Below are 12,159 nucleotides of genomic sequence, written 5' to 3'. Positions count from 1 at the left end.
TGCTATGCTATTTGAATTCTGGTACTTCCTTGGTAACCCTGAAATTGGAAGATGCTGGAATAAGAAGAAAAGCAATACTGCAAATGAGGAGGAGTCTTACTGAGCACGCGAGTTTCTTAGAGAGTGTGTTTGGCGAGGTCTTTTTCCATTGTGTCATATTGCTCTCTGAGGCGCTCCATTGCTTTGATGTGCTCTTCGTCCACGACTGCTTTTGCGTTCTGCTGCTCCTTCACAAACTCCTCCCACAGAGCTCTGCGTCGTGTTTCACCAGCCATTAGCTTCTCAGTCTGAAGCTGAGAAGGAAAAGGACGTTACAAAAGAAAACATCCATGCAGTTTAGGTTTGGTGGTACAAAAATATAACAAAAAAGATGACAAGTAGTTTACAGGGCAGACCTGGTGTCACTGTTAACAAGGCAAGAATGGAAACCAGCTTTCACTATAACAGGGGCCCTTATACTTTGCCACCATCATGGGTGAGAAAACAACTGCCCAACCATGCTTTTGCTTCAGTTTCTCCCTGCTGCGGCTTGCTTTCATTCTGATTTATCCCCTCCTCACCGCAATTGCTATTTGCTATCTGCTAAATCTAATTTGTGGCTTCCCCTTCGTTATTGCCTTTTTTCTTACACTGCTGCTATTTGTAAATTGGATGGTACTGTTTCTAGCGCTTTCCCTGTAGTATGTGCAATTGTGTACAGGCAACAACTAACTAATGTGTGACTGTGCATGCACACATCGCCGTAACCCAGAAGTGGTTGGAAAAGGGGGCAGGGGGTGAAAGGGGCTTCCACGTACTCTGCCAACACATGGGAGGGTCAGGAACGTAACCCCTGTGCAAAATGGTTGTTGCCTATTCTACAGTGCTGCGGACAAATTGCATTGGGTACGGTTGCAGAACAAGGAAAATTTAAGTAAATGAACAAAGCAAAATCTGTCTTTTTAAAATCATTCTATCAGACACTTTGTTTTTGTTTTAACATAAATACCCAGACACAGTAAGTGCTTGGCTATACTCTGGACTGGCAACACTCAATATTTAACTTGAAAGTTTAATAAGCAGTGCAAACTCCATTTAATAACCTCTCTTATCCAGTTCTGATAGCTAACTTCAGCAAAATGTATGAACCACTGATTTTGATATGCTCCTTTAAAAAATAAAAAGTGACCCTCTATCACAGGAACCTTGTATTTAGTATTTGTCGCCCTCCATCTTAAGAAATGTGAAGTGTAGCCAGGACACAGGACTGTCTTGTTCATGTAGAATTAAGCTGCCCAATGACGCACATAAACTGGGGAAAGCCATCAGTTAAAAAATAATAATTTTCAGCTTTCCCAGGATGGTGCAAAGGCTGGAAGGGAAATCTGGTGAGCAAACTAAAGCTGGTTCTAAAGAATTTTTCAGCAGTCCTTTCCAATTAAGGCATAAAGTGATACAAGATAAGACTGGCATAAGAATATGGTCAATTCTATGGTTTGGGGCATTATGTTCAACATACATTTACCCCAGCCAATACTAACGCCTCACTATTGCACTATTTCTGAACATTATACACAAACATTATAAATCTTCCTGGCTGCGGATCTCCTATAGTCTTCACACAGCCGTCACCATGCTAAATCTAACAGATATATGAATAAATTGCTACCACATGTATTGACAGAAAGTGTCTGCAATCATGTCTGAAATAAGGATGGGGCTATGTAGAGGCATTGGCTGGCTTCTCGTTTCCCCCCACATTGTGGTTTTTGCATAGCACACACATGCACATCATGATTTGCGATATATTGCCAGGTCAAAAACTATGAAATTGATATCACCACATGGACTTCCAACCGAGATTACATATCAATACATTGCCTAGCCCTACCTGAAACCACCTCTTTGGAGCTTTCTTACCATGGTACTGTATTATATCTGCACCAATATTAACTTTAATAACTGTGGTTAGGTTCAAACTAGTGGCTGATGCCAGCGCTTGAAGTGGGTAAAGGTATACATTGGTGCAGATGCATCATGGCTAAAGGAAAGAATTTGTGTGTAAGCGAAGGGGAGGGAATGTGTGTACCTGTGGTAGACTCCCAATATTTTAGCCAAGTTGAATAAATTGAGAATTTTACCTCCATATTACGTCTGATATCATTTAACTGTTATCCATCATTTTCATATACAAATAGAAACATTGACTGTAGCTGCAGCCATCTTACAATGCAGCTCTATTACAGCCTAAAGAGCTGAACAGGTTGCCTATAATAGTGAAGTACAGAACTAACATGGAGAATTAACTTCTTGCACAGTTTTTCCTAATCCTGAGGTTTTAGAATATCTGTATTACAAACAAGCAATGTGCAGCCATGTGAGAGATTCCAGTGAGTCACATGTTCTTATAATATGGCCTTTCATTAAATAACATCCACAAGTATGAAACACTTCCATTTCAATAAGCTGTATTCATAATATGTTCAGTGTTTTCAACTAAGCAGGAAAGATTTACATTTCCATTCTGTTGGATATTTTTTGTTCCACGAAAAATAGGGATTTGGGTTTCTTTAACCATCTCTTTCCCCTTTCTCAAGCTGTGAAGGAAATTCTAAGAAAAACTTTCCACATACCGAGAAAGTGGAAGAGGATCTAGTAACTCCGTTATTTTTATAGTGCTTCTTGAAGACTTACTAATGGCGGCTCTCCTCAACCTCTTTCTACATTTTTTGCAGCTATTCTGAAGGAAAGTGAGCTTCTAGAACCAACTTTTGTTTTACTGAAGGCACTGCAGGAATCTGCAAATTTCTTGCACATTACCGTTTGGCAGTGTGGCGTTTGCCCGTTCTTTTGGAAATGTCTGTACAGGGGGAGAGAAAGGGTTAATAGGTAGACCAATAGAAAAGCCCAGAGGCGGAGCCTACCTGTTTTTAAAAGGCTTAGCCAGAGGTTTAGACAGTTGGGAAAATGCAGTTGAAAATAGAGAGACAGTTAGTGCAATTGGTTCTTGTGTGAGGGGAGGTAGAAGAGTTAGAGTGAGTTAGAGACAGGATACAATAAGACTAAGAGGGTAAAGGGTAACAGTGTTTCAAATGCATTTAAAGTTTAGTTGTGTTTGCAATAAACTAAAATCTTTGTTGTTAACTTGAGAACCCGACTGAGACTAAGTGTTTTATCGGACAGAACCTGGTTGGTGGCAGATTAGTGGTTTACGGGTCAATAGTCCGTGAAACAACCGGGGGCTCCATACGAACGCCACAGGCAGTCTCAGGGATCATCAGTTTCAACACATGCAACATATCAGAAGTCTGCAGAATGCAAACTATGGATTGGCATTACAGTCATACCTCATGTTACGTCTGCTTCATGTTACGTTCTTTCAGGTTACGTCCTGCGGCGACCCGGAAGTACCGGAAAGGGTTACTTCTGGGTTTTGCCTCTCGCGCAGACGCGCAAAGTGACACCATGCGCATGCGCAGAAGTGGTGAATCGCAACCCACACATGTGCAGACGCGCCACTGTGGGTTGTGCTCTTTTCACGTTGTGAACAGGCCTCCGGAACGGATCCCGTTTGCAACCAGAGGTACCACTGTACTCCTAAATAGCCGTTACAAAGTGGCGAAGTCAACATGTTGCTGAAGTTTATGGATTAATAGTAGCACCCTTCAGTCATCTGGAAAGTGTGTTACACGTGCGAGGAGGATGTGGGGACTAGGGTGCTAGCTCCCCCCATTGCTGTCTCCTTCCACCTTAGATAGGGTGACCTAGAGAAAAAGTGAGTCTCTTGTGGTCACGGAGGCTCTCTGAAACTTTTGGAGCCCAAGAAAACCTCAAGGTCCAGAATGCGAGGGTGGGGGGAGCCTCCACAAATACAAGAGGTTCCTTTTCTTCACTGAGTAGCCCTTAACAAGCTGAAAGGCAGAATGGTGGTTGGGGCAGAGGTAGCATAGCTCCCCTTGTGTGTTAGCATGCTTTTTCAGTGACAAGAAAGCCGGTATGTACCTGGACAAAAATATTGTATTTAACCGTAAGGCATCCACTACTAAGCATATGCTAAAGCATTCATTAATTGGTTCACAGCTAGTTGTTTCCTCGCTGGCTTATATGCTGTGTTGAATGCAGTATTATAATATAAAGTAAAGACTCAGCAGCGGAACACTTGCTGTTGAGATAGTAAGAACAAACAAACAAATGAACAAAAGAAACCACAAAATCCCATTTACCATAGCAAAACCTAACTTGCTGTAGGTGTAGGGAAGGAAAAAGTAGAGAAGGAAAGATTGAAGGCGCAGAACAATTATTCTGAAACCATACAGTGTTTTGGTGCAAGGAAAAAACTACATAAAAACTACGTAGACTATCACCAGAATACCTTGCAGGTTAGACCCGGCATTAGTTCTTAACTAGTTTATCAATCCTTACCTTTCTTTCTTCCTGCTCTCTCCCCTGGAGTCTGTTGATCATTTCATTGGCTACCTGTACTGAAATGTATAGGTTACAATTGTTTCATTGGCCATTCTCATCTTAAGAGACACATTTCTGACAAGAGTTATTTAATCTCACTGCACAGAGAAGCTGTGGATCTTAACCATACTGTGATCTAGTTCCAGTCAGGATGCCCTTGTCAGGATGCCTTTTGACATGGGTAAACTTTAAAAGCCACTGAGATTTTTGAATCAAGGTAGTCTAAATTCTGTGCCTACACATATTCTATTAATTTAAATATTCACTTAAGTTGCATAACACTTTTTCTGCTAGTCATTGAGACATTTAGATCTATGCAGGATGCTGAAAAACACTATGTAAAACTGTAATATCCGCAACTATTTTCTGCTTTAAACATGATAACTTATAAATAGATGGCTAAAGAGGAATAGAATTATCTCCCAAGTTTTGCTGCCTGTGTATATCTCCAGCCCTCTTACTCTTGCAACTTCATACAGTGGTTTTTATTTTCCTACATTTATATCCTGCTTTCTTTCCATTATGGGACCCAGGGTGGCATACACATGGTTCCCAGGTGGTCACCCATCCAAACACTAACCAGATCCAGACTGCTTAGCTTCAGTAAGGTAGTGTACCTTTCAACCATACCATGGGATGTGTGTGTGTGTGTGTGTGTGTGTGTGTGTGTGTGTGCGTGTGTTGGATGGTTCCTCCCAGATCCCATCTTGCTGCTTTAGAGCCATGCAGGCCTAACTATGATGCACCGAATTCATGCATCATTTGACATGCCCACCCATTGCTAGCCTTGCTCAGAATGGGATGTTGTTGTTGTTTTTACAGGAAATGGAAGTGTTAACAGCCATAACAAGGAGGGGATAGGGAGGACAATTTGTAAAGTCAGAGACTTCTTTTCATGGTAGTATCTCCTACTGCTGAAAAGGCAAAGTGCTTATAAAACTAAATAGCAGTTTCCCTCTACAATTAAAACATCAGGGAAAGCTCAGGATGAAAATACTCACGTCTTTATCTCCTTTTGAATATAGCCCATAATGGTGCGAATAAAAGGGCCACCTGATGGCTACTTTACATAAAGACTCCAACTTTATGTGGAGCTGTTTAGTGTCTGTCTAAGAATCCAAGCACTTTGTAAAAGGCGTAGAAGAAAACCAATAATTTCTAGCTTACATCTCCCGAGAGCTTCATTTAGGTTCCCCTGCATCATTTGTTCACACTTTGGCAGAGTTTGGTCATTTGTCTCAAAAGTTGTGTTCTTCAAGTTTTCAAGAACCCGCACTTCTCGGAAACCACGCTTTTCCTATTGAGAAAGTTAAAAAGAGGGAAATTCTATATATTCCACAAGGTTCATTTGCTGTTATTTAGATGCTACCTTGAAGTTAGTAAATGGACCCCCCCCTTTAAAAATGTTTTTAAACAGTACAGAATATCTAGAACTTTCTCACTTAATGCTTCTAAACGTTTATGGAGCACAACCTCATTATTAACACACCTTATTTTTCAAAAACGAAAAATATACCCAAAGTTTTGCTTTTGCTCATTTCATCAACAATTCTTAACAGAAACCAACTGGAAGCTATCACTAAATTCAGGGTCCACACACACCTCTACTCTGGCCATTCAGCTTGAAGTTTTGCTGCCATCTTGTGGAAAATATATTCAACATTTAAAAACAAGAAAACCCCAAAGGTATCTAGTTAATATGGGAAAATATAGGTTTGATTACATTATAGGTAATTTTAAAAGATGCTTTCATTTTTCAGACAGGTTATGAAAATCAAGAACTTAGTATTATTTCCTTGGGATAATTTTAAATGTTGCAGGTATGGGAAGGAGATTCCCCATGAATGCTCTCAAATGCCTATTTATTTGTACCAGTTCCTTCTCCTCCCCTGCTGGCCTTTTCCTGCTACTGCTATCATTTGTTCCTTCATGAAAACATGGAGAGAGAAAACTAATGTGGTAGTTTCTTCTATTAGAAACAGCAGCAGTGACAGTATTAAAGACAGTGGCAAGAGACAAGGAGAGGTGTGTCTTTCCTTCTGGGTGGATCTTAAAGGGCAGATAAACAGTAAGGCCAGAAGCCGTACAATCTGATATTTTATTAAAAAGTAAAAAAACAAAGAAAAATCACACCAATAGTCTTTGTGGTGGTAAATGAAACTACAAGTTTTAGATGCTTTGAAACACTGCCAAATTATGATTTTCATGGTTTTAAAGATCTGGTCCCCAAATGTCAACAGCTGGCATTTTCAAGAGACAGAGTCATGAGCAATGCAAACATCCAAAAGCTGCAGATAATCTGTTCCATATTTACTTGTCAAAAAAGTGCATATGAAAGAAAGATAAGAGGGCAGAAAAAACAAGAAAATTTACAAGAAATAAAAAGGAAAGGAAAAGAATGAATAAATTCCCCTCGAAAAGAGATAATGAAACAGGATATCAAGATGTTGCAAATACAATCTTCAATGATAATAAACCAGAAAATAGAGTGGGAAATTAAATATTTAAAGCAGAAACAATTTGAACAAGTCAGGGAAATTATTGGCTTGGAAAATAAAGAAGAAACAAGAAAAACCCTGCATTAATGGAATAAATGTAGGAGGCAGAGTTGTGGAAAATCTGAAAGAAATAAGAAATCTTCAATGGTATATTGGGCAAGAGATATTGGTAATAATATAGAAATGGATGGGAATATTTATGGAATGTGGATATAAAATTTACAGCAGGTTATAGTTTAAGAGAAAGCTATATGAAAATGCTATATAGATAGTACCTAACACCTAGTAGATTGGCAGTAATGTATAAATCCAAATCAAATATGTGTTGGAGAAAGAGAAAGAAGGTACAGTACCTTATTTCTTTTGTGGTGGTCTTGTAATAAGGTTAAAGTTTACTTAAAAAGATGTTTAAGCTAACATTTATTTAAAAAACCAGAAGCTTTTCTTTCAGGAATTATAGGATCAGAACTACCTAAACAGTATAGAAATTTATTTATGTATGCAACCACAGCTGCAAGAATGTTATTTGCCCAAAAATGGAAAAAAAGAAGAGGTCCTGATGAGAGAGGAATGGATACAGAAGTTAAGGACTATGCAGAAATGGCAAAACTTACTGGAAGAACAAGAAATCAAGATAACAATATTTTTTTAAGGAATTGCAATGGTTTATTGAGTATTTACAAACAAACTGTAAACAGATTAAGACACTGACAGGATGAATGTAAAAACCTGCAGTTTCAATATACATATGAGATATATACAAGAATATATAACAGAATATGTTGAGATAATTTGGAGCATGCAAGAAGATGGAAAGAAATGTAAAGAACCACAGAAAGAGGGGGAAGGAGTCGGGAGTATGAAATGTTAACATGATGATTGAATAACTGTTGTAATTTATAAAAATATTTACTTGTCAGAATGATGAGTATATTATTTATAAAAAAGATTAACAGCCATTCATGAAACATTTCTCTGAAATCTTAAGATGACTGTACTTTAGAACTATCCCTCCCCCATTTACAAGATACCGGTACATTATTTCAAAATATAGAATATCAAACCTACTTCAAATTCTTTAATGAAATAACGAATTTCTCCTTGAATAACCGGTCTGTGATCCAAAAGTCTGGAATATATTTCTCCAACATCTATAAGAAAAGTAACGAGACATGTTCATGATAAATAAAAACATGTATGCATTATCAGGGACCTGCAAGAAATCATGGTCTCTCCGATATTCCCTCTCTTCCAACCCCCAAATTCCATCTCCTCTTTTGGCAGGCCACTTCTTCCTTTCTATTGTACTTTATCTTTTTCACTCTTTTTCCATTAGCTACATGGAGGGAACAGCCTTCAGGATGATGATGAAATAGTTTTGCTAGACTTGCTGCCTTATAGTGAAATAATATTCATCATCACGGTCTGCCCCTAATATCAGTCCTGGGTGATCTATGGATATATCGCCCAGGTCTAGTTCCAAGTTTGAATGCAGTAAAACAGCCAATGAATTACAGTGGTACCTCGGGTTACATACGCTTCAGGTTACAGACTTCGCTAACCCAGAAATAGTACCTCAGGTTAAGAACTTTGCTTCAGGATGAGAACAGAAATCGTGCTCCGGCGGCACGGCAGCAGCAGGAGGCCCCATTAGCTAAAGTGGTACTTCAGGTTAAGAACAGTTTCAGGTTAAGAACGGACCTCTGGAACGAATTAAGTACTTAACCCGAGGTACCACTGTATACGAAGCCTGGGCTGTATCACCCTTAAAATGCCGTCCCCTTGGCTAACAGAGGAGGCAGCCATACATGTAAAGGGCCTTTTAATTATGAAAGGATAGGCACATAACTTTGCAACATTGTTGTACTTTGCTTCCTAAAGAAAAAAAAAGGCAATTAGAACTGTAGACAGAATAATATCCAACAGAAATAACTGAGCATTTTAAAGCTTGTACACAGAGATTAATGAAAATTTTTCTAATGTTTTATAAAATAGTTGGAGTAGCACATTTTTAAAGAAATAAAAGAGGCTTTACTAACTTCATTATTATTCAGCTCATTGGGGTTTTTATGCTCAGTCTGTACCCTTTCCATCATTGACATTGTCAAGCCTCTCAACATTTGCCACCACTCTCCAAGCTGAAAGGTCTTGCAGTTCAATCATAACTTTTGGGATTTTAAAAACCTGATCTATGTAGAATTAGTTGTACCTAAACCCATGTATAGGGACGCAGGTGGCGCTGTGGGTTAAACCACAGAGCCTAGGACTTGCCGATCAGAAGGTTGGCAGTTTGAATCCCCATGACGGGGTGAGCTCCCGTTGCTCGGTCCTTGCTCCTGCCAACCTAGCAGTTCAAAAGCACGTCAAAGTGCAAGTAGATAAATAGGTATTGCTCTGGCGGGAAGGTAAACGGCGTTTCTATGCGCTGCTCTGGTTCGCCGGAAGCGGCTTAGTCATGCTGGCCACATGACCCGGAAGCTGTACGCCGGCTCCCTTGGCCAATAAAGTGAGATGAGTGCCGCAACCCCAGAGTCGGTCACAACTGGACCTAATGGTCAGGAGTCCCTTTACCTTTAAACCCATGTATAACCTAGCATAGGACTGGATTGTTAGGAATTTTTCAGAGCAATTAGAGGATCCCAGCGCTAATCTCTAAGCAATTTCCAAAGATCTGAAATCAGGCATGTAACAAGGAGTAACAATTTTTGTGGACTTTTACATGCAAAATCTTAAGGAAAGATTTGCAGGGAATATTGTACCCAAACATTGTTCTGACTATGGCTGAATCCACATTACAGCTCCTTATTTGCAAGGCAGCACTATACTAATCCTACCCCCACCACTCAATTGCTGCTCAAGCAGCACACTGTATAGAATACCATGCCAAAAGTCCCTTGTTAATAATATGAGTCTGCATTACACAGCACTGGGAAGCACAGTAAAAAGTGGAATGATCTGCATGGCATTTGAAAGGTATCCCACCTGTCTAAGTTTCATTCCCTTTCCTTTGCCACCTCCAGGAATGACCTCTGGGAGCAGTGCAGAGAGAAGAAATGCCGTGGTGCATCTGCAGCAGCACAACCAGACGCCTTCATCTGCCCATAGCTGTCAACTTTCTCCTTTTCTTGCGAGGGATCCTATTCGGAATAAGGGAATTTCCCTTTAAAAAAGGGAAACGTTGACAGCTATGCATCTGCCCCAGCTGCAACAAAGCATGTCTTTCCCATATCAGTCACAGCAGGTGCTGCAACCTTCCAACAGTTTGACCCCCCCCCCCAAAGCTGCACTCCTCTATTGTCTCCCGAGGCAGACAGATGCCAACAAAATTATCAATAAAACCTATATTTATCCGGGCAGGGGGTGTTGCCAAATTTTGTCCTCGCTCAGAGCGCCATATTACCAAAGTATGCCCTGTTCTCAGGCCAGAAAAGTGCTGGAGGTTCCAGGGCAGTGAGCTGTTCCAGGTCTGGCTTTGCAGCAAGGCCTTCCAAATCCATGGAGAGTCAAACACTTGGCAACTTTTAAACGTTTAAAGAAAATGGAATACCTTGCAGTACAAATACCGCTGGATACTCAAAAGGAAGTTCAATGGGACTTACTCTCAGGCATAGTATTGCAACCTAAGAACGAGGCACAATGGTTGGCTATTGTTGCTGTTAGGTGCTTAACACTGTTAGAACTGGAAGAATTTAGAAAATACACGGCCATGACTTGCTAGTTACTCTTAAAAGTCAGGCAGATGAATCTCTGCTGGCTTGCCACCATGTATGCTGGCCTGTTTTGTTTCATTTGTTTTGTCATTTGTTCCACCCACCCCCGGAATGTGGCCCTTGGAAAACTGTCCACGTTAAAATCTCCTCTCAGGCTGAATGAGATTCCCATCCCTGGTATATCACTCTTATTTTATACTCAACTTTTGGTAACCTTTTCAAAAAGGGTGGGCAGCAACCCATTTAAAAGTATATTCTCTCAATGATTATCTGGAAGAGAGCAGATAAGGAGTTTCTTATGAATATGCTCTTATTTGTTTCCACTCTTCATACTAACAGAGTAGATCTCCTCTTCAAATAAAACTCTTCCACAGAATTTTTTCACAGTGAGATGCATACCTTACCTAGGATCCAAATTATCAAATGTTATGCAAGTTACACGCCCATGGCCATTTTTTTGGAGTCTGCAATCCCATTTACACACTTCTTTAAAAAGCACCGCGGAACTCGGTTTCACGAGTTCCTCACGAGTTATCCAATTTCCCCAGCTCTAGCGCCCCTTTCCATTCCGGGCACGTTTGTAAATGTTACCTTTGCAACAACCGCCTGAACTAGAGAAGCCCATTCAAACAGGACACTTTCACGCATGCGCTCCAGGAGGCGCCTTTCCCACTTGAGAACCTATGTCGCGCATGCGCCCTAGGAAACTTCTTTTGAGACTGAGAAACCGATGCTGCGCATGCGCACCACCCGCGTTTGTTATTCTCTCAGTGAGGGTTAAAAATCCGAGCCCTTCTTACCCTTTAATATAGGATGTGAGGACGACGCCCCCAGCGAGCCTCGCTTCTTACTAGCGCCGCCGGACAGGGGCGGCTCTCCAGTTTTACTTGGGCTGAGGGTCACGGGACCCCCACCGTTCATCTCGTTCCTTACTGCGAGCAACCGCCGCGGCGGGGATGACTTTGGGCTCAATGCTTGGACAGCGCATGCGCAGCTGCCGTAGTGTGTGTGAGAGCAGGGCGGGGAAGCCTTGCGAGTTCAGCGCATGCGCAAGGAGGCGCTTTCGTTTTGCGGGGAAGTTCGCAGCCCGAGTGCGGGAAGGGGGGGGGTCGATCGCTATGACGTCACCCAAGCCTATATGCTCGTTCAATGCTGTCATGATGGTTAGTGTTAAAGAGTTAAGAAGAAAGCAGCCTCCAGCTGGAATAAGATAGCTAGATCCCTTTGTGTTTGTGTGTGAGCGTGTTCTTATTTTTTTACTTTTACATTCTTGTACTAATTTATCTCCTCCCCAACTTTATAATGTAAAAATGCTGCTTTTAATTTGGAGGAGCTCTATTTTTCATTTTTTAAATGCAAGTTTTCTAACTGTTTGGATGCCTGACAGTGCAATCCTAACCCTGTCTACTCAGAAGTGGCACTGACCTCAATGCGATATACCCCCTGGTAATCCTTAGGACGCGGGTGGCGCTGTGGGTTAAACCACAGAGCCTAGGACTTGCCGATCA

General features: G+C 40.9%; 1 protein-coding gene across 2 annotated transcripts in view; it reads right to left on the bottom strand.

Annotated features, from left to right (window-relative positions):
- The window catches only part of BLOC1S5 (biogenesis of lysosomal organelles complex 1 subunit 5), a 36,134-nt gene extending 24,461 nt beyond the window's left edge, over positions 1-11,673 (bottom strand). The window contains exons 1-5 of one of the 2 annotated variants that reach the window (XR_014529641.1): positions 11,452-11,673; positions 8,010-8,092; positions 5,611-5,740; positions 4,402-4,460; positions 101-293 (exon numbers count right to left, since the gene is read on the bottom strand). Coding sequence is in view for 1 of the 2 variants with exons in the window: in XM_083519764.1 (XP_083375890.1) it covers positions 117-293; positions 4,402-4,460; positions 5,611-5,740; positions 8,010-8,092; positions 11,452-11,572 (570 nt within the window). In the remaining variant the exon portion in view is untranslated. The remainder of the gene's footprint in view (positions 1-100; positions 294-4,401; positions 4,461-5,610; positions 5,741-8,009; positions 8,093-11,451) is intronic. The other variant, XM_083519764.1, reaches the window with a different exon arrangement.
- Positions 11,674-12,159: the final 486 nt, after the last annotated feature.

The sequence above is a fragment of the Podarcis liolepis genome (assembly GCF_965112155.1).
Source record: "Podarcis liolepis genome assembly, chromosome: 8".
Taxonomy (NCBI): domain Eukaryota; kingdom Metazoa; phylum Chordata; class Lepidosauria; order Squamata; family Lacertidae; genus Podarcis; species Podarcis liolepis.
This window is presented reverse-complemented; position numbering and strand designations above follow the sequence as displayed.